This window comes from Balaenoptera borealis (assembly GCF_965194805.1).
Source record: "Balaenoptera borealis genome assembly, chromosome: 11".
NCBI lineage: Eukaryota > Metazoa > Chordata > Mammalia > Artiodactyla > Balaenopteridae > Balaenoptera > Balaenoptera borealis.
Genome location: NC_138868.1, coordinates 14,971,357 through 14,997,944, shown reverse-complemented (window position 1 = coordinate 14,997,944; position 26,588 = coordinate 14,971,357). Strand labels below are relative to the sequence as shown.

The following is a 26,588-nucleotide window of genomic DNA, read 5'->3' as shown; positions in this document are numbered from 1 at the left end:
GAGGACACATTTAACAATGCCAAGAGACTTTAGGGTGGGTATATCCAGGAGATGACAAACTTTTATTCTTTAGTGATTTAAAATTTCAAAAGACAACTTCCTGTGACTCTATAATTATTTTTTAAAGTTTTTAAAAAACAGTTCCAAAGAAACAGATATAACCTCATAAACATTATGTTCAACAAAATAAGCCAGACATTAAATAGTACACCCTATTTGATTTCATATAGGCAAAATTAACTTAGGCTGTTAGAAGTCACAATAGTGGTTTCTCTGGTGGAGGGCAGTAGTGAGTTGAAGAAAGCACGTAACAGTTTCTGTGGTGATGGTAATGTTCTGATACTGATACGGGTGCTGGTTACCTGGGTGTTTCAGTTTGTAAAAATATATTTGAGCCGTATGTACATATATATAAATATATACATATATGTGTAGTTTTTTGTATTTATGCTATACTTCAATATGTTAAAAACAAATTTAAAAAGAATATACAAAGTTAAAAGTGCCAGCTTCCTCAGTCACCTCTTTTGAATCCCACTTCTTAGAGGTAATCACTGTTAACAGCTCCACGTAAATAATTCTAGATAGTCTAGAGTTTTCCCATGCATTTCCAAGTATAAATGATCATGAATGCATATATACAAACATGGTTTTTAAATATTTTGTATTTTAAATAATGAATCATATTGTACATCTGTTTTATAATTTGCTTTTTTCACCTTCCATTCACCTTTCTATTCAGTTAAGCATCTCATAATATGCATATACAGCTCTTATGTATCACTTGCTAATTGCACCCTGATTTATTTGTAGTTGTTTTCAATTTTTGTGTGGCTATTTCTGAACTATAATGCCCTAAAAATTAGCTTACTGGGTCAAAGGGTAGAAGGTAACTCCAGGTTTGCTCTAAGCAAAGAATATGGGAAAGAACATCCCAGGTCAAAGAAACAATGGAGCATAACCAAGAAAATTAAGTATGTGGAAGTCTGGAGGAAAAGGTATGTATGAGTTCAGTGAAGAGGCAGGCATGCACAAGATAATGAGGGGTTTTCTGAGCCATCATAAGGAGTCTGGACTTTTCTCTACAGTACAAGGGAAGGTGAGCTACAGACTGAAGGATCTCAAGCAGGAAAGTAACATACAAGGGTTTTACTTTAGATCATCCTGAAAACAGCGGAAAGGTTGAATCGTAAGAGATAGTAACTGGATGCAAGGCAATGCCATGGAAAGGAAGTAGGAGGGTATGGGTAATGCTGAGGAGCCTGAATAAACAGGACTTTGTAATTATGGATGAGAGACCAAGGGAGAGTGAGAAAGAAGTCCATGATCATTTCCATGTTTCTGCCTGGCCACTGGATGAATGGGGTATCACTAACCACAAAGGGAAAGAAGGAGAAGTAGAATTTGAAGAGGGATGGATATAGGATTCTGTTTGGAGAATACAGAGCTTTGGGACATCCAGTAGGCAGAAGCTGAAAATGCACATCTGTCTGGACCTCAGGTAAGAGAGGAGAAGAGGAATAAAGATTTGGAGGTCAGTGGCATTCAGTGGTGGTTTAAGGCAGGATATCACCTACAGGGGAAAAATAGAGCAAGATGAAAAGGAAGACAAGGATAAAATACCTACAGAATATTAGTTTTTAAAGGGTAGGCTGAGGAACAACTGCCTGAGAAGGAAACTGAGTAGGTGCATTCAAAGAGGTAAAAGGAGAACCAGGAAAGGAAGATTCTTGGTTTTCTGAAGAAGAAAGTGGTCATTAATATGAAATGCTACAGTTAGTTCAAGTGAGATGAAGTGTGAAAAACTTCCTTTAGATTTGGCAATTATGTTACTGCAAGTTTCCGTGAGCTCAACAGAGTAGAATCAAGATGGAAACTGATTGCAGTGGGGCTGATACAGGACTAAAACAAAACAAAACAAAACAAATGTAATATCAAATAGAGCCTGAGTTGAATAATATTTAATAATTTAATAAGTTTAATAATGAAGGAATGGAGGGTAGAGAGAGATAGGACAATGGAAGAAAGAAATTAACAAAGGAAGGAATTTTGTTGTTGTTTAAAACAATAGCAGGGATGTAAGCATGTTTTATAAGATCAGGAAAAGAAACCTAAAGAGGTACTGCAGAAAGAGGTAAGTGATGTAGCAATGATGCAGAGGACACTGTTTCTAGATATATTACGTTTCCAGATTGCTAGACCCAGGCTCATTTACTAGTTTATGCTACTTCACTTCATAAAAGTTTTCCTTTCCTGGAACTATGATAAAGCTGCTCCGAACTGGAACAGAGGTAATAACGTTATTGAATGTTCTTAAAGCATTAAGTAGGAAACAATATTGAGAATATTTTTTCCCAAAAAAAGGGGGAATTTAACTATTTGAATGGAAATCTCCTTTTAATGGTAAAATGTCTTAGTATGGACTTTCAACATACTGGGCCACCTTACTAGACTACTAGCTTCTTGAAAGCATAATGAATTAATACATTCAAAAATGCTTGCCTACATATCTACCATGCTAGGCTTTGGGGATACAAACATGATCAAGACACACTCCCTGTCCTAGAGGGAGCTTACAAACATATAATTACAATACAACACAATAAGTACAAATAAGAGAGGTAGGCATAAACAGCATGAGTACACAGAAAACGGATCTCTAACTCTGCCTGGAGTGTGGACAAAAGTCAAGGGAAGCTTTAGAGGATCTTTGCTTAAACTGGGTCTTTAAAGGATAAGCAGGAATTTACCAGGCAAAGAGGAAAGAGAATTTCAGCTGTAGAGAACAGCATGCACAAGCGCATGAAGTCTTTAGAGAGTCCAGTGAATAAAGGTGACATCAGGGAACTTATGGGGTATGTATGGCAGGAAAGGATGCAAGAGAAGCGATCAAGAATGAGTTGCCAGGGCTTCCCTGGTGGCGCAGTGGTTGAGAATCTGCCTGCTAATGCAGGGGACATGGGTTCGAGCCCTGGTCTGGGAGGATCCCACATGCCGCGGAGCAACTAGGCCCGTGAGCCACAACTACTGAGCCTGCGCGTCTGGAGCCTGTGCTCCGCAACAAGAGAGGCCGCGATAGTGAGAGGCCCGCACACCGCGATGAAGAGTGGCCCCCGCTTGCCACAACTGGAGAAAGCCCTAGCACAGAAACGAAGACCCAACATAGCAATCAATCAATCAATCAATCAATAAATCTTTAAAAAAAAAAAAAAAAGAATGAGTTGCCAAAGGTGTCAGGGTTAATGAGCTTGCACATCTTTCAGGTGATGACCAGTCACAGGGAAGTAACACTGTAAGGTTTTCATTCCCAGCATCTCCCATGGGCCTAGGACCATGCCTTTCACCACAGAAAACTTTCAACAAATGGGTATGGAATAAACAGGTGAGTCAGAATCTTAGAATGATAAAGAAATTTGAAAAGAACACAGATCCCAGGGAGAAGGGAATAAATTAGAAGGAACTGATTATTTAAAAGCACAAATTAATTTACTGACACAGTGGAAAGGTAGAGTCAGAATTATACTGGCTAAGGCCCTGTTAAGCATTTGTTGTGTACACCACCTACCACCCAAGAATTAGATTAACGTTTTCCAAAGAGTCAAAGTGAAGAGTCCCTAAACACAGGGCTACAAACTTGGGCTTTGACTAGATTTTCATAGCTTGAAGCAATTGCTCTCTGTTAAGTAAGAGATGAGTAAAGAGGAAATAAATACAGTAGATACTAGTAGCCCAGTGTCAAGACATGCAACACCTGATGATGAGAATTGAAACTTTCAAACCGAATTTTTTAAGTCACTGCACTTACCAGCACCAAAAATAAATGATTAGGATGACCTGAGAAGAAGATTACTCTAACCTACTCAGCTAGCAGATTGCTGCACTTGGTACAAGTCACCCACTTAACTTGATTTCCTCCACCATATTCAGGAAAAATGTCCTACAATAACATGGCACAATATTATTAAAATATGAGTTCCTTAATCAAGCTTTTCTATCTTAAAGAGATAATCAAATCTTTGACCAGCAGATTACAACTACCGGCCATAGAGACAACTGCACTCTGAGAATAAAGGTTAAAAAGATCCAGGAGATAATGCAGCACTGGGAACCACAGTCACATCAAAGGCACACAACCTTTCAATCTTCAGAACCTTTATGTTCCTGCCTTGTATTTCTGAGCCCTTCATTCGTCTCATCTTGGTTTAATATAAGACAACAGGATTTCACCAGAAGGAATTTGAAATAATACATTTCCTGTATTTGATGCAAGGGAGAAGGAACCTATGCACACAAGAGTCAGTAAACTCAACAAACATTTGGACCAATGGTTTCACATAAATAGTGTGCAGGAGGGATGAACTAGATTAAATCCTAGGAACTCCTAAACTTTAGATAAAGATGAGGTCAGATTCCCATTATAATTCAAGGAACTCTAAGAAAATAACAATTCTAAATTCTAATGTGACATGTCAATCACACTAGTTTGGTTACGAATGAGAGAGGGTAACTTTCTATGGTTACTGGTATCAGAGGCTGGAGACCGTCATGTATCAGGTTACCAATATGAAACTACAAGAACTAATTTACTTACATGACTCCAAGGCAATGGAGCTTAAAGGCAATGTAATTATTGTGCCTAATGTCCTATTTCAAAAAATATGTGATAAAGGTCCACAGAGTAATTTAAGAATATAATTTACTAAATAAAACTGAACAAATAGTACAGTGATCTGGATTCTAGTTGTGAATCTGATACAATTAACTGTCTAATCGTGGCTAAGTCACAAATAGTCCATGTCCCAGTTTATGTATTACAATGATGTACTCATGACTGAGTTAAATGTGAAATGTTCTAAGCTCCTTAAAAAAGTAGTACTTATAAGACGAAGGTATTACATATGAGATGAAGTTAACCACCAGGACCAAAGCTAACAATTTCCATTTAAATAGAACTTACCTCCAAAAATATTCAGTGCACTCGATACATGTTCATTAACTCTTAAAAGGCATTATTCAAACATTTCATAACTAAGGAAACGGACGTATTAAATTACTTAATAACTCAAAATCTATCAACAGGTCTGTGACAGAGTAAGGAACAGAATCAAACACTCAGTGTCCCCCCGTCCCCCCGCCCCACACCCAGTCCACTGTTCAAGTCACCTACTTAGCTTAAATTATGTTGTTCTATGTATCAGAAACATAATTAGTTATGGCAGGAACAGAAACTTCTCTCCCAAAGGCTTCAGAAGCCATTTTACTAAAATATGTTCAAATTTTAAATGAGAATGGTTCCATGAACGGCAACTATTTATTAAACCCACAGAAAAGTATTTCATCTTGTATTAGGTTGAGCAATCTGTAAGGAATAGAGACTATGATTTTTAAACACAGAGTCAGAAAAGCAAACCAGGAGCAAAGACCAAAGACTATGACGGGGTCTACCTGTCTCAAAAGGTTTAAGAAAAATAGAGGAAGGGGTGACAGAAAAACAAAACCCAAAATCAAAAGGTAATTCTATGGAATACTATGGAATATTTGTACCATGGACAAATGGCATGAAAAATATACCTTCAGGTAAGCATCAGATACATATTAATCCATCTTCCAAATTAGCAAAGTGCTTCCTCGCCAGTCCCCCCGCCGCCAAGGTATCTCTTGGGGAAGACTTGTTACTCTCATATATGCTGTTAATCTGATACAGCCTTTTCTGGAGACTATTTAGAAATAAGTAATAAAAGTTTTTTTTTTTAAATATTGTAAAAGTTTTTTTATACACTTTGACCAAGAATGGTAGGTGGATTATTGCTTTCAACTCTTCATATTCTCTCTGTCATAAAATTATACATTCACACCCTTTGTCATGAAATTTTGCAAGGCTTGGCCACATGGTTTGTTTTGGCTAATGAGACTTGATGCCAGCAGAGGCTTAAAACATGTTCTGGTAGTTTGGCTTATTTCTTACACTCTGGTGATAAACCATGATATGACTATGCCCCAGGTAGCTGCTGCCCCTTCATGATAGGCCTCAGAAAAACACATTTAGAGGAGATCTAACCCAACCTACAGCCTGAGGCAGGCCAACCAACCCACAAACTGAAGTAGATGTGCCTGGCCAAGCCCAGCCTAGATGAGGAGGATCTAGACCCAGTGTGAAAATAAACCCTTAGTGTTGTAACTCAATAAAACACTGGTTTGTTATGCAGAACTGTTATGGCAATAGCTGACCAATACACCCAATAATCTCACACCTGAGAATGTATCCTGGGGCAATTAGAGAGAACAGATTCACATATTTAGCGTGAATTTATCATAGCAACATTTATAAACAACAGAAAACTGAAAACATTCTATCATCAAACAATAGACTGAATAGTGAAATAAGTTATGATCTAGCCAGACTATTAAATATTTAAAGCTATTAAAAATTATGTTCTTGGGACTTCCCTGGTGGTCCAGGGGGTTAAGACTCCACGCTCCCAATGCAGGGGGCCCGGGTGCGATCTCTGGTCGGGGAACTAGATCCCGCATGCATGCCACAACTAACAGTTCGCATGCCGCAATTAAGAGCCCGCATGCCGCAACTAAAAGATCCCACATGCCGCAATGAAGATCCCGCATGCCGCAACTAAGACCCAGTGCAGCAAAAATAAATTAATTACTTAAATTAAATAAAATTGAAGAAAAAAAAAGAATTACGTTCTTAAAGAACACACAAAAATGTATGATAATGTTCATAATATTTAAGTTTAAAAAGTATAAAAAGCAAGATGCACTGTTTAAAAAATATCTACAAGTAGAGAAAAAGATCAGGTAGATAAAATAATTCTTTTAAGAAGTACAAATGATTTTCTGTGCTAAATATTATTTTATGCTAAATACTATACTTGGAATAAAGAAGTAAATAAGTATGTTCCCTGACTTCTTGAAACTAACAGTCTAGTGAGGAAGACAGATATTAAAAAATAATAATCATATATATGTAATTACAAATTGTGATAAAATATTGTGGTAGAAATTGCTAATTATCCCCAGTATTTATTTCCCCCTTCTTGCTCAGTACTAAAGTCACTGAATTTTATCGGCCCATGGCCACCTGGAATGAACTATACTTCCCAGCCTTCCCTGCTCCTACTTGGGGCCATGCGACCAAGTTCTGACCAATGGGATCTAATTGGAAGTGAGGCATGCAACGTCCAGTAAACATCCTTAAAAATAAAGGGCTTGCTTTCCCCCTTCTTACCAGATGGAGCAGCTATTTTGGACTATGATGTGGAAGCTTCATGCTGAGAATGGCAGAGCAATAGAATAGGAGGAGCCTGGGTTCCCTGGCACTGTGGAACCACTGTCACCAGCCTTATTACACCTACAGAGCTTTCACATGAGACAGATAAAATTCTACCTTGTTTAAGTCATTTTCATTTTGGGTTTTCAGACATCCACAGCTGAACCTAATCCTAAATGGCACAGCTATGAAGGAAAGATGAAGGGTTCAATGAGAGATTATAATAGAAACTGTTGGTTTTGACAGGAGAAAGGGGTTTCAGGGATAGGTCCTCTGAGGAAGTAACTTTTAAGCTGCAACCTACCTGATGCCTGGCCAGGAGAGCACCAGGTGAAGGGAGGTGGGGTGGCAAACCCCTCAAGGCGGGGGAAATCAAAGATGAAACTACTATGGCTTAAGCCTGAATCTCAGTAGGAATAAGCAACAAACTGGGATGTTAAGATTGCTTCTACAATGAATGAATTAGAATGAAAGCAGAGCACTAAAGCAACTAAGTGCATTGGCTCCAATATTAGAATATCCATTGTGACAAGCAAAAGACCACACATACATGTCAAAAATGAGAGGGGAGGGGTGCAGAATGAGAACACATGCTATTAAAGAAATTAATAGTTGCTTCCACACTTCAGTACTACTAGTGTTTAAAATAGTTGGATTCTCTGATTAGAGTGGTTCATAAACCATAAGGAGAATGTCATTAGATTTTTAAATGCTAATCCTCCCTGGAAAAGACAAGACTTTGGTGTTAAAATTTTTTTTAAATAATTGTTTCTTGTCTATTTCTGATTATAAAAAGGAAACGTATTTATTGTGGAGAATGTAGCAAATATAAGAATATAAAGAAAAAATAAACTACCTGTAAATCATCACTTCGCAATATTTTATACTGACGCTGTTTTTATACACTTATATGCCTACACACATATATACACACAACACACAAAAATGGGATTGTAATGCATATGAAGTTGCATGTGCTTTTTCATTTATTTTACCATAAGTGCATTCCTATGTCATGAAAACATTTTTGAAACCATGATTTTTAATGGCTATATAACATATAGTTTATTTAGCTTAATCAAGTCTGGGTTAAAACTGTCAACCACAAGGACTTCCCTGGTGGTCCAGTAGCTAAGACTCCATGTTCCCAATGCAGGGGGCCCGGGTTCGAGCCCTGGTCAGGGAACTAGATCCCACTAGCCGCAACTAAAGATCCTGCATGCCGCAACTAGGACCCGACGCAGCCAAATAAATAAATAAATATATATTTTTTTACCATTTAGAAAACAACCTGTCAACCACAAATTAAAGCCCTGTGGGTCAAGAAGATGACTTCAAAAACCGCCACGGGGAGCTTCTGTTCAGAAATCTCAAATTACAGGTTGAAAGCACTGGAACTATCTAACAAGAATTCATTGAAATTCACTGAGTTTTAGTCATGAAGGATGCTTAATAAAGACTATATTTTCCGAAATGGAGTGCACCATTTTGTCATTAGTCTTGAGGAAGAAACAGAATAAGTATCAAAGACTGAAGTAGCAATAACAAATAAGAACTAAAAAGTGCCTACTGTTAGAATTAGTGACTATCTGCAATGTTTTATTTTTAATAAAGCATAATAAGAGGACATATGCTTTTATTATTTCCATAATTAAGTTTTCAAGTGGATTTGGAAAAATGATTATAGAAAAATGCATATAGAAAAAGAATGGAAACAAATATGACAAAGGGTTAATAGCTGTTAATTCTTGAATATGACATTCTTTGAACTTTTCTGTATTTAAATTTTTTCTCACAACCAAAAACTTAATATTGAATTATTAGTCATGCGAGTAAGGTAATTCAGATTTCAGTTATTAAAGTAGAAGGAAAATCAGTAAGTTCTGCCAGAGGCTAAGCAGATCTTTTGAGAAGGAAAAACAAAAAGCTGGGCATACAGCATTAGGAGTTTGTTCTAAAATAAAACTATTTTAAACAAAGTATCAGTGTTTCATGTTGGAAATAGGTCTGAGGAAGGACCAGCTTTTGAATTTTATAGCTGTGCTTCCATCAAGTACTATCCTACCTAAAAATGATACGTATTCTTTTCTATCAAAAAGGTTGTTTCAACAGTTAAGCAAATACTTTAAAAACTGCAAGACTGCATTTTAGTTTCTGACACTAGCTTTCTTTACTTTGTATACCTAACATTTTCCTGATGCTACACCCATTTTTTAAAATTCTAGGTTCTAAAATCCAAACTTAGTTCAGATGACAGAGTTTGCCACTTGATGAAACGTCTTACTAAACATAAATGGTTGCAATATTCTATTAAGTGAGGTCCCTAGCAGAAAAAAAAATAAAAGAATAAAAAGTTACAGAAATAAACCAAATCTTTACATCAGTTCTCATAAAAATTTCAAATAAATGTACATTTTTTACAATTGCTCCATTTTCCCCAAATGTAGCCTTAGGTTGTCTTAACTTTGTGACAACATCCCCTATCCCCTACTCCACTAATCAGTTCTCACCTTCCTTCCCTGCTAGAACACGTGAATTTTTCAGCAAAAGTGACTCATTCATTGGCATCTTGTCAAACTAACCCTGAAATTTTAAGGAGGCTCAGTGCTAACAGAATTTTAAAGCTAGAACATTTTCACTAACACACATCATTTTGACTTTAGAGAAATGAATCACTTTCAGAGCCAAATACGTCTAACAAACTCTGTTTATATTTTTCCTTACAAATTGTTCTCCACCATGTTACCTCCTCCCAATTTTAGTTTGGCAATTCCATAATCTAAAATACCTCTTATTTCTGAAGAAGACAAGATGGGGGAATGCAGAAGCATTAGAATAGGAGAGGGGAGAAAAAAGCAATTGTTCACTAAGCTTGGAAAAAGATTCTATTCTGAAACATTAATGATTTGTTATCTATTCCACATAGTTCTCAAAATTTATTTCTCCCCTTAGTTAAATGAAAACACAATACAATACATAATATAAACACAATCAGGAATCTCCAGGAATAAATTACTCTCATTGCTATTATTTCACTAAATAAAAGTTTAAAAAAAACCCACAAAAATCAATAACTGAGAACTATATAGCTAAAAATCTTCAATAAGATATCACTAGCATGAACTATCAATTGCAAATCACCTCATCATTTTGGTTCACACATTCATCTACTCCAAAACCACCCCTTTTAACCAAAGGGAGAGTGGCAGGGAAGGAACAAGAAAACAAATGTTTTGTCAGATTTCCACAGACGTTTACTTATAGCTCTATCAATTGTCACACTCCACCTGGTGGCAGGAGCTGCCTGAATTGGCGAAGTGGAGGTCATTATACAAGAAATTCCAAAGAACACTTTCCAGATGTCCCTGGGAAAAAAAGCAAGATGTTCTTTTTTTGTCCTATATAGAATATATCTAACAAGATTCCACCAAAGTTTTTTCACATAATAGTAGGTCAATATCTAACAAAGATTAACATAAAGGAATGACAATCATCAGAATGGGAGATCTACACTTAGAGCAATCTACTTACAACCACTCCACGTTAAGTTAAATGTCATCTCAAGCCTTTAAAACAGGTAACAAGGCACATCCAGCAACTATAAGATTCTGGATCACATATTCCCACTAACTTTCTCTGCCCCTATCCTCTATGGGTAAACTATAGAGTTTAATTAACACAGTTAACAGCAGCCTGCCACCCTGCTTTTAGATATTTGCCAGTAACATATACCCATGGGATACTCTAGAGACTGATTTCAACCAAAAATAAAAATAGATAAACAGATCTCAAACAAAATTAAAACTGAGTCTGGCTGCCCACACTTATTTTCACACATGAGGAAAAATAGCAGTTCTCCTAGAAGCCTCAAGCAGACATATCTTTAGAACACAATGTTAAAAATATGCCCCCCCTCCTTTTTCCCCTACCTGTTTCTCACTCAAAGCTGTGATTTTGGCTTGAAGTTCATGAAGCTGTTTCTTTAAATCAGCATTCTGATTGGAAAGAAAAAATATCTGTGAGGAAGATATTTCATTTGTTAACAGAAGAGTAGCAAGATGACTTTATGCAAACTGTATTACAAACGATGAAGCAATCTTAAGCATTTAGCCAATCATATTTGTCATGCATTAAATTGTAGTCATATTACCACCACCTAGTGCACAGATCCTAAATGTAGGTTGCTAACACTAGAAAAGGGGTAAGCTCCTTTGCAATTGCAACAAGTTTTATATTTCAGCATTTTGTACTGTAATACTACTCCTTTCTACTAAAACAGTTATTCTTCATAAGAAGTTAACAGTTGACAGAAAACCTAAAGCTCCACTAATCAGTTGTAAGTATGAACACACTGCATGCTTAACGGCATTATCAGTAAAAAAAAAAAAAGGTTTTTCTCTGCTTGCCCTCTCCCTTATTTAGTAGAGTACATTTGTTATTTTAGCCTAGATTTGAAAAGCTGTCAGTGCTGCAACTGCCTTAAACACTACATCATTCAAATTAACATACTGACTACCAGGGCAACTTCTCAGTTCTAAAATGTTAGGAATCAGAAAAGAATACTATTTTAAATGAGATACACTGAGCATGCCTGTCTTTTACTCACATGAGAGAAAAATCCAAAATTAAAGTTTTCAAAAGCTTAATGTAACAGGATCACTAGCAGATTGAATAGCACCACAATGAGAGACTACTTTTCCTTCGTCCTTTCACATGCAATTCTTTCAATTCATCCTGCCTGGTCTTCTGACAGGGTCGGGGCATACAGCCTCCCCTTCACGTTTACTCCATGTGGTCTTTTTTGTGACAGCATGTGATATAAGACCTCTCTAATGAGATCACCCACAAGACTGTCCAGCAACTTACTGCCCCCTCAGATTCTTCACATTAAGACTGCTCTGTTACATGACTGCCAGCTATATCAGAAATGCTGAAGTTTTCTAACAATATTTCAGTTGCTGATAACATAGGTTACCATATTAAATATAAAAGAATCTATTCATCTAAGGTCTACTGACTCTTGGTTGCCTAAACCTAATTTAAATTATAATATATATTAAAAAAATTAAAATGGAGAAGTTTCTCAAAGAAGTTGGACTGTCAAACAGGAGTTAAGTGGATATCACTGCCAGCTCTCAGAATCAATGGTTTGTGTTAAAAACACAATAGTTAAGCCACTGGGGGCTAAATTCGTAGAAATGAATATTATTTCCCACTTCCAAAAATCAATCTGCCTCAGTACCATTCTTTAATCCAAGAAGCTATTTTACTTAACTTTACAATGAGGCATGTATGGTATGTTTAACAAGCTAAAAAAAAAAATGTGTGTGTACATATACAAATATACATATACACACACAGACACCCCACCATCAATGGGTCTAGGTGTTCTGTGAACAGATTATGAATAAATAAATGCAAGGGAGAAATCCTGAGAATGTCTGATAAATACTCTCCATACTTATGACCCACTGTCTAACTGCTGCAAAAGAGACACTGCCTGAACTATAAATATACTAATTAAAGACAAGATAAATTTTTAGGAAGATTTCTCTTCAGGGATAGAAAATAAAATGGCTGAGCCAAAAACCCCTATGAGACTTTAAAGAAAAGGTAACACCTGATGAATTACTATATAAGGTTCTTTAAAACCCTCTCTAAGGGTTCTTTCAAAAATGAAATTTTAAAAAATGCTTTTAAAAAATTATTCTAAAATTCTATTCTGAACATAGTGAGATTAAGTATTTAAATGTTCTATACTATAAACTAGGAGAAAATAAAAATGGTTCTGGGCCATATTCAATAATTCTGAGATTACAGAAAGCCTTGCAAACTCTGATTTTGAGTAAGTGGGCTTGTAGAAATGAAATTTAAGCTATATGAAGAGTATTAACTCTCAATTTTTTTCCCAAAATATTCAAAGCAATTAACATAAAATAAAAGCAAAATAACAGTAACAAAGATGAAATAATAGCTATATTATAATAGAATGACTGGAGTTTTCTTAATTCTTATAACATGAAGACCAATGTACTAAAAAAAATTGCTGTTACAGATGAGATAGTTTCTAAAACCTAATACTGTCTGTATTTTAATATTTTATGGTCACTTTATTTTAAATTATTTTAATTTAAAAATTAAATGAATAAAAGTAGTATTTTACCTGTGGATCCTGTTTCATTTGAGCAACCAGTTTCTGATAATAAAAAGAGAAAAAGAGCCATCAGTCTTACATATAAACTCACTACGGCTAATCAGCCTCAGCCCCCAAAATCTAGAGTTTTAAGTCCACACAAAAAAATGAGCAATACCACAATCAGAACAGACCAAACGCTTCTGTGATCTATATAAAAAGTTAATGAAACACTCCTCTTAATAATAAAAAAAAAAATTCAGACTATCGCTTTATATTTGAAATGAAGAGCTTCCTGCCTTTAAACAAATCTGGAGATGGGCTGGGGGAGGGGAGCTTTTAAAAGACAATTTAAATAAGCTGAATGCTCCAAAAGCCAAACATCCCTTTAAAAGGTTGTCATTGTCTAGAGTCCCAAGTAAGTCCTGGAAGGAAGGTGCTCCCAAACAAAAACAGGCCTGTTTGTATACAGCAAACAGATTTGGCGAGTCTGTTGGTTTGGTTCGCAGAAGGAGCCTAGTGTCAGATGTGACTCTGCCACTGTCCTCTCTGTGGGGGGAGGGGGGATGTACTCAGTGGAGCAGTGATGCTCAGTATTTGAGAGTAAGGAAGTGAAGGAACAATAATGCAAAATTCTACCTACCTGGGTTCCTGTGGGAAGGAGAGTACTACCAGAATACTGAATAAGAAAGACCTTTACTAGGGAAAACATAAGTCCAAAAAATGAAAAACAAAGAAAAATGGATGTCAACTGACCTAACCCAACTTCCAAAAGCATCGCTGCCCAAAGGTAACAATAACCAGGGACAGAAGAATTTGAAGCATAAAGGAAATATCAGAAGGCTGAGTCCTAAAAGTATCTAGGAATAAGCTGTTCTCCAAGTGAATTTTTCATATAACTGAAAAATCTGTCCCTCTCTTTGGGTGACAAGACACTTTTAAAGTTTTTAGTCGTAGGGACTTCCCTGGTGGTCCAGTGGTTAAGAATCTGCCTTCCAATGCAGGGGACATGGGTTCGATCCCTGGTCGGGGAACTAAGATCCCACAAGCTGCAGGGCAACTAAGCCTGCGCGCCGCACTATTGAACCCGCGCACTCTGGAGCCCACACGCCACAACTAGAGAAGCCCGCATGCCGTGATGAAGAACCCACACGCCACAACGAAGACCCAGCACAGTCATGAATAAATAAATAATAGTTTTTAGTCGTAAAATACAACCTTTCTAAAATATATTATATACTTATCTGCCTTATTAAATAGAAAAAAAGCAGCATTTAATGACACTTAGAGGCATGATTACCTCAATGTACTATTCTGCAAACAGTACAAAAAGGTCCTTACAATAAAGGCCCCAAACTGCTGTGTTCTAAAGAGTTCTTGTGCCTGCATTTGAGTTTTTCAGTCTACTCCTTAATGCCAAGCAGTCAGCTAGCAAATCTTGCTACTATTACTATGCCTCCCTCTAAGAGCCCCTGAACCCGAATTCCAATTTGCTACTTCTGAGCTGCTTTGTGATACACTCAGTGAAGTAATTCTAAGATGAGTGAATAGCCTAAGAAATCCCCCTTGAGTAAAATGTATAATCTTGTGTGACTTCTAACATTTATTCTAGCTTGTCAAAAACCTTACTTCAGGTGCTAAGGTATACATTCTGGATAGCTGAGATTGCCAACCATATGACCTCCAAATACGCAAGGTATATGTTACTATACTCTACTTCATATATGACAGTGGTAACTCTTCTATATCCTGGTCTTAATCTACAAAATAGTAATAACACACATTCCAAGAACTCAATGAAATAGAAACATAAGGTTTTATACATATACATTTTTACTAATGCAGCCTAAAGGCTAGCCACATTCTTCAATGAAAAAAGTCCTTCATTTTCCTTTCTGCTTTTGTCACCAGAGAGTGGAGTACTATACTAAAGTTGCCTTTTTAAAGCTGAAAAAGGTTTTCCTCCACGACACTGAAATTTAAAAACTGATAACCAAAGTAAGTCTCTACCTCTAGAGGAAATAAATAAGCCAACTTTTCTACCTATAATCAAGCAAGCTGCATTTCAGACCATTAGAGGCAGGACAGAACAAGCTGGGCAACTTAACTAGACCATCCAAATCCCTAGTGACTTCAAGGTGACATTGTGTGTTATCAAAGTGAAGTTACTTTCTATTGTTAAGAATGCAGCAATTTTTCATGAGAATATAGTTTAAGCCAAGGGCTGGCAAACTACAGCCCACAGGCACCCTGCCTTTGTAAATAAAGTTTTACTGGGACACAGTCACACCCATCCATTTATACACTGTCTATGGCTGCTCTGTGTGTACAGCAGCAGAGCAGAGTTGTTGTGACAGAGGCCATAAATGATGCCCATAGTATAAAATACTTTACCCTCTGGCCCTTTGCAAAAAGTCTGCTAACCTCTGCTTTATACTATTCTCTGTTCCATGTAGAGTAAAAATACTCCAAAAGTTAAAAAAATCTGCATAAGAATAATCAAAAAGGCAATTTCCCAAAAAAGATGAGATGCCCATCACAGGCCATTATTATGTAAACATTTATTCAATATCAACCACGTGTACGTCACTACTTTTTAAATCATCTCGGTCCATAAAGAACAAAAGTATACTTCTACCACAGCAATACCAGGTAGTTTCAGGACACACCTTCTATACAGTAAGCTCATTTTCAGCCCTAGTTTCCCTAAGTGGAAATGATGAAGGGGTGGCTTCTGCCCCAATATTTAGTCAAATGTACAATCTGACTTTGGCCTCAGCCTAATAGCCAGTGCTTACTTTGATGTCATTTCTAGCATCCCTGAACTTGTCATGATCAATGATCATGTAGGTTACCATGTATCCAATCAGAATAACAGCATCAGATTTACAAGCAAGGCATGTCACTTGGATTTACTGTTAAAACTTTTTTTTTTTTTTTTTTTTGGCCACACCGCGCAGCATGCGGGATCTTAGTTCCCTGACCAGGGATCAAACCCGTGCCCCCTGCAGTGGAAACGTGGAGTCTTAGCCACTGGACCACCCGGGAAGTCCCTACTATTAATACTTAAACTGGGCTTCCCTGTTGGCGCAGTGGTTGAGAATCTGCCTGCCAATGCAGGGGACACGGGTTCGAGCCCTGGTCTGGGAAAATCACACATGCCGCGGAGCAACTAGGCCCGTGAGCCACAACTACTGAGCCTGCGCGTCTGGAGCCTGTGCTCCGCAACAAGAGAGGCCGCGATAGTGAGAGGCCCGCGCACCGCGATGAAGAGTGGCCCCCACTTGCCGCAACTAGAGAAAGCCCTCTCACAGAAACGAAGACCCAACACAGACAAAAATAATAAATAAATAAATAAAAATTAAAAAAAAAAATACTTAAACTTTTTTTAATAGGAAAGGATTCCAAATATAACTGGAGTGAAATATCTTACATACTTTATATGTTAAAATACTATCAACCAACACTGATAAACATAAATAAATGTTTATTATCATACAAACAAAATGCTATATAATAATTAAGGATGAATATAAAAGCTATTAATTTTATGCTAAAAAAAATAGTTAAATATACAGGAAAATAATTAATGTGAATATTGAGAGTGATAACTTTAGGAAGAATATTATATCCCTTTTGAGTCAATAAATGTAATTTTAAAATTTAAATTAGATTTTTAAACAATAAACATTAAGTTTTTTCGTAATTATAATTTTTATAAAATTGGTATGTCCAAAAATCACATATGAGTAAAAACTTCAGTATACATGGTAGTCAATTTTAATAAGCCTTGTTATTTAAAATATGCAAGTTAACACAGGGAACTATATTCAATATCCTATGATAAACCATAATGAAAGAGAATATGAAAAAGAATGTGTATATATATGCATAACTGAATCACTTTGATGTACAGCAGAAATTAACACAACACTGTAAATCAACTATACTTCAATAAAATAAATTTTGAAAAATAAACAAATAAAACATGCAAGTTAAGTCACACGAACAAAGTCCTTCAGATGAACCAAAGAACAGAAAAAAAACAGAGGTTTTTTTTAACACCTTCGCTATATGGAAAAGAATATTTTTAGTTCTTTTGTCTGGAAGAGAAGTCAGGAATATTTTATTAAAGTTCTCGAAAATATTACCAATGAGTTTGTTGAGTAGTAATAAAAGGCAAATAACATGACTCTTGGACAAGTGACTGAAAAACGATTAAAAGCTCTACTAAAAATCAGAGATAGCCTGTTTACTAATTTAGCCATTACTAATAACATGATGTGGGAGAAGCCATGAATGAAACATACCTGGTGAACCTGAATTTCCACTTTAAGAGCCTCCTGTAGAGTCTGCAACTCCATCCTCTACCTTCTCCACTTCTTCTTATGTCTGCTAATTCTACAGTTTCTTCAGCCTCTGTTTAAAATAACAAACTCCTCTTCTTACTGCAGCTGTAGAGATCATAAAATGTTTTGGATCATTATGTTGGGTATAAAGGAAATATACGTTAGATAAAATAAATTACATTAGTCGAAATATTTCGTCGACTAAACACAGGGCAAAAAATTTCCCCAAACAGATTTCTTTCCAAAATGAGTAGTTTTTTCTGAATTGGTACCAAAACTTGCTGGGTTTTATTCTCTGAGCATTCCTCTCAAAAACACTTCAAATAAGTAAGAAATGAAAAAAAAAATGTGTTTAATCTGGTCATGAAAACAGCTAAGCACTTACTAGGCGCTCAGCACCACGCTAGATACTACTTTCTGAGGATACAGAGCTGAACAAGACCTCTTCTGTCCTGGATGCGTTGGGAGTCTAGAGGGGGAGAGGACAACCATCCAGGACATGCTGTTCTTAGAAAGAGACACATAACAACATGATCATACATTTTTAACCATCACACAGAGTGAACTGGAGAGTTCAGGATCTCTCGGAGGTTAAAGAAGGCCAGAGTACTCTCCCAATTTGGATGGACTCTCACTCCATTTAAAAAATAAAGAAACTCAAAACAGGGGCAATTCTGGTATAATTTAAAGGTTTACATTTAACAAATTAATACTTAACACAAACACATTGCAATGTAACTCTGCTTTCCACAAAGTTATGACAGGGATGTTAAAAAATAATTCTATCGTGCACAACAAATGAGGTGGGTCTAGCAATAGAACAGACTTTTCCAGCTTTACAATGAACACCATCTTCTTTTCAAGCCTGCCGGTGCATCTCTTTGGCTGCACGTAGAAATGCAGGTGGAGACAATGTCAAAAGTCTAGATTTGTGAATGTGAACCTTCCTATTCTGCTCTGCTCATCACTACTGCAATTTAAATTAACTCAATGGCTAATTTCTCTTTTCATTTTTTTTCTTTTTTCTTGAACGTGGCCTTAGACATGATTTTAGGTACTCTCCCTGAAGCAAAAGTTTACTTGAATAAATTTAAACTTTACTTCTTTCTCCTTTCTTCCTTGTACCTATAAAACTTGTAGTTAGAGCAGCTTTTCAGCATTCTTACAAACTGAGGAAGGGAACAATCAGGAAGTTAGAAGAACTGCTACTCCTTATGCCAATTCAATGAGATTCATAATCTTTATACTTTCTAAAAATTATTTATCTATGGATAAAGTCCTAAGTTTTCTTAAAACTTCTTTAAAAACTGATTTAACAGAGTTATAGTGAAATCATTAACTTCAGGCTGTAATCAGGTGAATATTAATCTTCATTATATTTGTTGAATCTCACTAGGCTTAAAACATCATTGGCAATCTCTCCCCTAGGGCTTGTATACTATGTTATGTAATATCAAAATACTCTAACCTTTTTTTAAAAAATAATAAATTTCAAAAATGTAAAATACCTTCAAACTTATATTTGTGGAGGCTAGAAAAGCCTCCACATTATTATTGTACAATGATATTGTCAACCAAAAATTTTCATAGATGTAGTATGTTTAGGGGAGATAATTTGGAAAGTGTGATTTTGATGTACAAACCCAGGCTTTTCAGATATTTATTACCTTAAAAAATCTTTGGAACTACATAAATATCAGAATCATTAAGTTACTGATTTAGACCAAGGCTTTTGTTGTCACGTCAGTTTATTCTATACACTAAAGCAAATGTTAAAACTATACAGTCACTGTAATTTTAAATATTAAAGTAATCTCCCTACTCAAATTCCTGACTTATGTATGCATTAGAGTTCTTCCTGCAAACAGTACTTAAATTAGTTTTAAGGCTATCAGAAAATGTGTCCAAAAATGATTCCTTATAATTTTTCTCAAATTAAGAATCACCTTGAAGGGTATTTTCAACAACAGAAAGGCCATATTTTATTTTACTGGTAGCAACATATAATATCAAAGCTGAACTCAACTCATAAACTCTGGAAACAAACAGCAGGTTAAAAACATGGAGAACTTAACAATATACACAACAAAGGGTTAACATAATTTGTACAGTTACAGAGTGCTTACAAATTAATCACAAATTAATTTTTTTAATTATGAAAAAGCAACTCACAGAAGAAGAAATAAGAATGACCAACATGAAAAACATCTATCTTCAAGAGAGTCATAGAAATGTAAATTTAAGAAGACACATTTTTGTCAATCAAACTGACAAAGATTTGTAAAAACAGTAATACTCTGAGCTGTCTAGAGTTTAGGTCAGGTGGCACTTTCATAATTTGCTATTAGTTATCTCTGAGCAGTAGCACTCAGGGTTATTTACTTTCTTCTTTTCAGAGTATCAATATTTACACATTTTTCCACGGAAAATACGTACTTATTTTTAAATAACAAAAAATTAACTTAGAATTGCTAGAAAACATCAGAAAATTTTATACTGATGAAACAAAATGTTCAGGAAAAGAATAAGTAAAACCAGGGTTTAACTGGGAGGGTCTAAATGTCAAAGAGTGCCTCACAGGGTAAGAAGCCTGCAACTCAAGTTATTGAGGAGGTGACAGCTTTTACATCCTTCATCAGATTGTTGTCTGCTTATTAGAGACACACAAAGGCACAAAATTTTATTTGGCAAGGATTCTAAATGCCAATTACTCATTTTATTTCAAGATAAAACTGAAGGGTTAAAAAAGGTAGTGACTTATTATAAAAAAACTTACGAAGGATTAGAAGATTCATTTGATATCTTTCTTCTTCATAAAAGTCTCTTTCTGAATAGCAATTTTAAGAGACTGGTTTCTGCCTAAAGGAACAAGTTGTATACATATATATTCATAGCCTACAAAAACAAGGCAAGCACATGTTGAATCCTTTTAAAAAATATTTGGGGGGCTTAGACAACTCATGCAGCCACCATGTGATGACCATTTGGAGGCAGTTTATAGCATTATAAAGAAGGTATTATTTGCTAAATTTATAAAAAGATGATTTAACATATTTCGACCAATTCTAGTAAGTTATAAATATCAGCTGCTGCAACCTAAATATGAACAGACTCCTAAAACACTTTATTGAGGTACAATGCCTTTCACCACCCATCAGCTCTAAATACTATCACCAGAGAAGACAAGTGCCTAACACAAAATACCAATGTTCATTATATTGAAAACTGTACATGTCAAACGACTGGGACACCTAATGACCTCCCAGCTTCAAATAACAAAAACCCAAAAACAAATAAAAACTCCACAAACCTAACAAACAAAATAATCAAATCCCACTAAAAAAAGGCAGATGTAATGTCTAGAAAGAACATTCACTGTCTCAAAAAAAAACAAAAAAAAAACCTGATTCCACTTACTCACTGTACAACCACTCTCAGCTTTAGGTTTGTTTGCTTATAAATCAGGAAAATGGAAACAGTATCACCTATTTCATAAAATTGCTATGAGGTTTAAATTAGGTGAAGTTATATGAAAAGCCCTTTGTAAACTGTAAAATTCTATGCTATTCTTAACATACTTAATTTAACTCATATTCATACACAAACTTTTATATCAACTTCTCAACACAGCATATTGCTGGGAAGACTGTAGGCTTTCTTATTTTCAAATTCTCTAAGAAAGAGGCTTCTAACTATTTTATCTGGTTACAGTTCTGCTTGGAGATATGTGACCTCTAGGTCTTTCATTATGATTCTAATAATGTAGTAATGCTCTAACTCTGAATTTATTACCAAAAATCACTGCTCTGTTCCTGAATTGATATAAAGCTTTTTCCAATCAAAACAACTCACCAACCAAGTTTCTTTTTTTTTTAATTCTTCCTTCCTCCCTCCTTCCCTCCCTCCCTCTCTCCCTCCCTCTCTCTCTCTTTCTCTGCGTCCGGTCTTAGTTGCAGCATGCAGGATTTTCGTTGAGTCATGTGGGATCTTTCACTGCGGCGCGTGGGCTTCTCTCTAGTTCTGGCGCGAAGGCTCCAGAGCACGTGGGCGCTGTAGTTTTCGGTATGCAGGCTCTCTCATTGAGGCGCGCGAGCTCAGTAGTTGTGGCGCACGGGCTTAGTTGCCCCGCGGCATATGGGATCTTTAGTTTCCCAACCAGGGATCCAACCTGCGTGCGTCCCCTGCACTGGAAGGCGGATTCTTTACCACTGGACCACCAGGGAAGTCCCCAACCAAGTTTCTTTAACTAACAGTAAGTCTGTAATACATTGTACCCCCAGACTGAATTCCTTAAAAATGAACAGCTCAGTGTTCTCTATACCATATATCTACTTGGTGTTAAGACCCCACTTTTGATCTATACTCTCAAAATTGTGTTTAGAGTAGGTTTAATTAATTTTTTAAAATATGAAAAAGTAGAAAGCCTCGACAGATCTATGTATCCTTACTTGACAGATGCCTAATACTAAAACATCAGGTTTCAATTTGTACTAAATACTTATTGCTTACTACGTATCTAATGTGCTAGGAGATAAAATATCTTTAACTTTTAACTAGTGCTAAAAATGATCACAAACGCCAAAAATAAAAACAATATTTTAATAGCTCTTATTGAAAACTAACATTTACTAACTTGAATCAATAAAAATGACATTAAAAAACAATGTAACGTTTTTCTTATTTTCACGGTGATATTTCTTTGGTGACACTCCACAGATCAACAGAAAACGCTGCTGCACAAAGAGCTTGATTTTAGAGGCCACCCTCTGAATCTGGCAAGGTTACTATGCTCAAATCCTGGTATTACAGGTGTTGACAAAAGTCACCTCAGCTGGTAAGACTGATGTTTCCTAACCACTAAAATAAATTTATACACACACACACACACACACGCACACTATTAGGTTTATGGTATCTGAATGTATGGATGTCTTTGAGTATAAAATACGTATCTTTCTTTTCTCTGGTTTTTTTGGGGGCAAGGGGGCCAGGTCCTCACTAAAGAAAAGGAACACCTATGCAGCTCATACCATTCCAACACAAGGGTGTGGTATTTTCGGTCGAGTCAGGGTTTCCCCACAGCACCCTCTCCTACACAGGTCTGCTGCAGTGTCCTGCCCCTCTCCCTACCACCAGTGTTCACTCTAACATACAGGTTCTACCTCAGCTTCCTGGGCCCAGGCCTGGTAGGCACACATACGGTCTTCTAGTTCTCGCCTTTCTTTACAGAAATCAAGCATCTGTACTAAAATCTTCCCAACCATACCCAACAACAAGAAAGATGAAGTATATTTAAAAACTCACAGAAATTCAAAATGAAGGAGCCTGAAGAGTAGTATAGGAGCATAGTGACAATGAGGTTGAGATTTTAGAAATGGTTGCCACATTTACCAGAATGCTATTTAATGATAAAAAATAGTCCAGACAAGCCTGGCCAGAATCATATATATATTGACTACACAAAGGATAACATAAGAGGGTGTGGTGGTCTTAGTATAACCAATAAGTACTTAAGAGAAGTGGAAGTTATGGGAGAGAGATTTCAGATCAATGTAAGGAAGAGCTAAGGATTAGAGCTGTACAAAAAAGGAATGGGTTACCTTATGAGGTAGTGGGCTCCCTGTCAATAGAAGTATTCAAGAATGCTGCATATCATATCCCCCTCTTGGAGATTCACAATGCACATTAGCATATTAAAGGTTCTGAGAAGTCCTGCAGTAAAGAAACCTGTTTAACTTTGTTTAAAGCAGCATTTTCCAAATTATTTGACCACAGAACATTTTCCCCACCCCCGCCCCACCCCAATAATATTTATTAATTTCTGTGGAACTAGAGTTCCTCGGAATACATTACAGAAAATATGAGCTACATTTTTTTTAAATGTAGTGTTCAGTATGTAACCAAATAACAATCTGCCAGGGACATAAGAGAAGAAATTGCCACACCTGGTAAAAGGCTGAAAGAGAAGGCCCTTAACGTCCCTTCTTCTTTAAGAATCTATGATTCCATCGCATCTCAGAGTAAAGGGCTATAGGGTCTTGATTATTTATTTTAAGTGGTTCCATGAGAGAAAGGCAAGTAGAATAAAATGGTAGTAAAATGTAAGATTAACTGGTTCAAATGCCTCCCTTTCATGTTCAAAGCCCAATCCCCAAAAGGTTAAGAGATACCTCAAGGACCATAATTATGTTAACCAAATATCTACTCCACCCACTAAATTAATTACTATGAGAGAGAATTAAAACAAAACAAAAAAAAGAGTAGCCTTGCATTAGGGGACTACCCTATTCCAGTTATCTTGTTTGTATTTAATTTTTTAATCATAATACATGCTCTCCAAATAAGATTAATATTTGTTTGGTCTTTAGACACTGGACTGCCCTGTGTAATCTGAATTAGACATTCAAAGAAATGATTAAGTGTGATGATTTATAAGCTGTTAAAGTAGACATTAAAGTTGATACTAGGAAAAAAATGTGTTTGCCTCTATGCCCCACACTGCTACATTTCTCTCTCTTTTTTTTTCCTCTTCAAGAATTATATAAAACACACTGAAAATGCAATATCAGACATGAAGCCAACTCAACATTAAATTTAATAATATACATGCTTAAGAGTCCCAAATTTCAAAGTCAAGGTTCCCATAGTTACATTAACCTAGCCATTTTGCACATATACTAAGGCCATCAAATTTACGCATATTAAGTAATACAAAACACAATGGGAACCTTAACGTTTGAATTTCCTGATTTTTTAATTTTTAGCCCTAACCACTGCATTAAGGACATTTTTCGCAAAGGGGACCCTTACATTTTAAGATGTTACTGAATGCAGGAACATGCAAGCCTAGCAGTATTATTAGAAACACAAATGCATTTGAGATATGGCTATGTGAAATTAGACAAAAATTCACTTTCGCTCAGTACAAACAGCAAAGCCTCATTCTCAGTTCTGGGAGAGAGCTTTTTTGCAAAAAAAAAAAAAACAACAAAATTTCACTGAACATTTGAATTATTAACCAACTAGCATCAGGCACACTATGGCTGCCTGAAAAAAGTACTTACCAATTTTGGGGAAACTGGCTCTCCTTCAGCTCTCTTGCTCCCTACAACAGAAGAAGGGGAAAATGGAATTAGACTACAAACACAGATTTATGACATGTCATCAAAAGCTGTTTTTAACAGCAACAACAAAAACACACACACACACACACACACACACAAAAATGTCCAAAGCTTTAAAACCAAAAGAAAAAAAAAAAAGAAAGAGATAGGTAGTTTTTACAGCAAGGAAAGAATTCAAGGGCAGTTAGATCTCTAATTTTCCAGTTTTTTCACTTTTCCACAGCTTTTTCAAGACAAGAAAAAGTAAGTAGTTGACAGTTTCCCTTTCCTAAGAGACACAGAAATGAAATGCACCTCATCTAAGTAACACAGAAATACAACCCTCATCCCCAACAAATGAACTTTCACTGTTTGCTGCTTTATGTTACAAATTAGGCTAACATCACTGGCCCTTAGTTTCGTCTACTTAAAAGGCCTTTTTTTCAATTAATCTTGAAATGGATTTGTTTTATATAAGGCTTAAAATTCACAGCATTTTATATGTAGAGTCATAATTTAACTTTTCATTCACAATCTTAAAGTCTCACCACCTGAAACTGTAAACCACATAACACAAAAGTGACTTTCCCTATGCCACATAGTTAATCAGTGATTGAGCCAGAAAGAAAATCAAGGTTTTGGCATCTCAATCCAACGCTCAGTGATGCTTTTATCAATTGTGTGTTGTTTTTTTTTTAAGATTAACTATACTCCATTAAGTTAATTTCAAGGTCAGAAAAGTCATGTCAGGCTATATTGTTTATTTATTTTTAACTCTTCCTTGCCCCAAACTTCTTTTTTAGTTAAAAAAAAAAATTTAGGAAGCAAAAATTAAAACTTTTCCCTTAGTATTTCAGTATTAAATTATTTAAACTCCACATACCATGTTCCAAACCTGAATCATCCTTATGCTTTAAACATAGTACATTTGTTGACTTATGTTACTGCAATAGTGTAATGTAAATTCTCATTTCCTTAAGGGATATTTCAAAAAATCTTCATGTCATCCAAATTTTTTTTTTCATGTCATCCAAATTATAAATTTTTATTTAATCATGTACAGTCATACCAAACATACAGTAAAATAATTTTAAAGGGCCCCGATTCATGCAGTTAACATTCATTTCCAAAAGAAATTCAATTTGCTGTTTTATCCTGCATTTCTTTTAGCAGCAGCACTTTTTAAAGTTCTAAAGTCCATATAAATGGCAATTTTAATCACCAAGATTAGAATGACTCCCAACCAAAAGAAAAATGATGCAAAAATCTGTAGAATGATGTGGTTATTAAAAAGTGGGTTCTTGGGAATTCCCTGGTGGTCTAATAATGGTTAGGACTCCATGCTTCCACTGCAGGGGGCACAGGTTCGATCCCTGGTCGGGGAACTAAGATCCCACAAGCTGCACGGTGCAGCTGAAACAAACTAACAAAAAAACAAAAACATGAAGTAAATGCTCAGTAAATATTTGTTAAATGAATGAATTCACTGAGTGGACTCTTAACTCTCTGTTGCAGGCTTATTTTCCCTATTAGGCATTTCTTATTAGCTCTTTCATGCTGGGGATAATTATGCATCGATCTCCCACAGCATTATTTGTTAAATGAATGACTTTGGATAAAAACAGTTGATTAGGAAGTAAAATATTGTCATTTTAAAATATAATGAAAAGGAAAAGACAGATAAATTGGATCAAATTAAAATTAAGAACTTCTGTTCA

At 35.9% G+C, this 26,588-nt stretch overlaps 1 protein-coding gene across 16 annotated transcripts in view; it reads right to left on the bottom strand.

The window, feature by feature from the left end:
* PHF21A (PHD finger protein 21A) overlaps positions 1 to 26,588 on the bottom strand; it is a 195,409-nt gene that overhangs the window by 138,111 nt on the left and 30,710 nt on the right. For 14 of the 16 annotated variants that reach the window (XM_082340181.1, XM_082340178.1, XM_082340177.1 and 11 more), the window contains 4 exons: positions 24,832 to 24,872; positions 17,729 to 17,872; positions 13,449 to 13,481; positions 11,215 to 11,280 (listed from right to left, as the gene is read on the bottom strand). In XM_082340181.1, the coding sequence (XP_082196307.1) occupies positions 11,215 to 11,280; positions 13,449 to 13,481; positions 17,729 to 17,782 (153 nt within the window). In that variant the 5' untranslated portion in view covers positions 17,783 to 17,872; positions 24,832 to 24,872. Of the gene's footprint in view, positions 1 to 11,214; positions 11,281 to 13,448; positions 13,482 to 17,728; positions 17,873 to 23,367; positions 23,480 to 24,831; positions 24,873 to 26,588 lie in introns of all 16 variants that reach the window. The other 2 variants (XM_082340182.1, XM_082340173.1) reach the window with 1 other exon arrangement.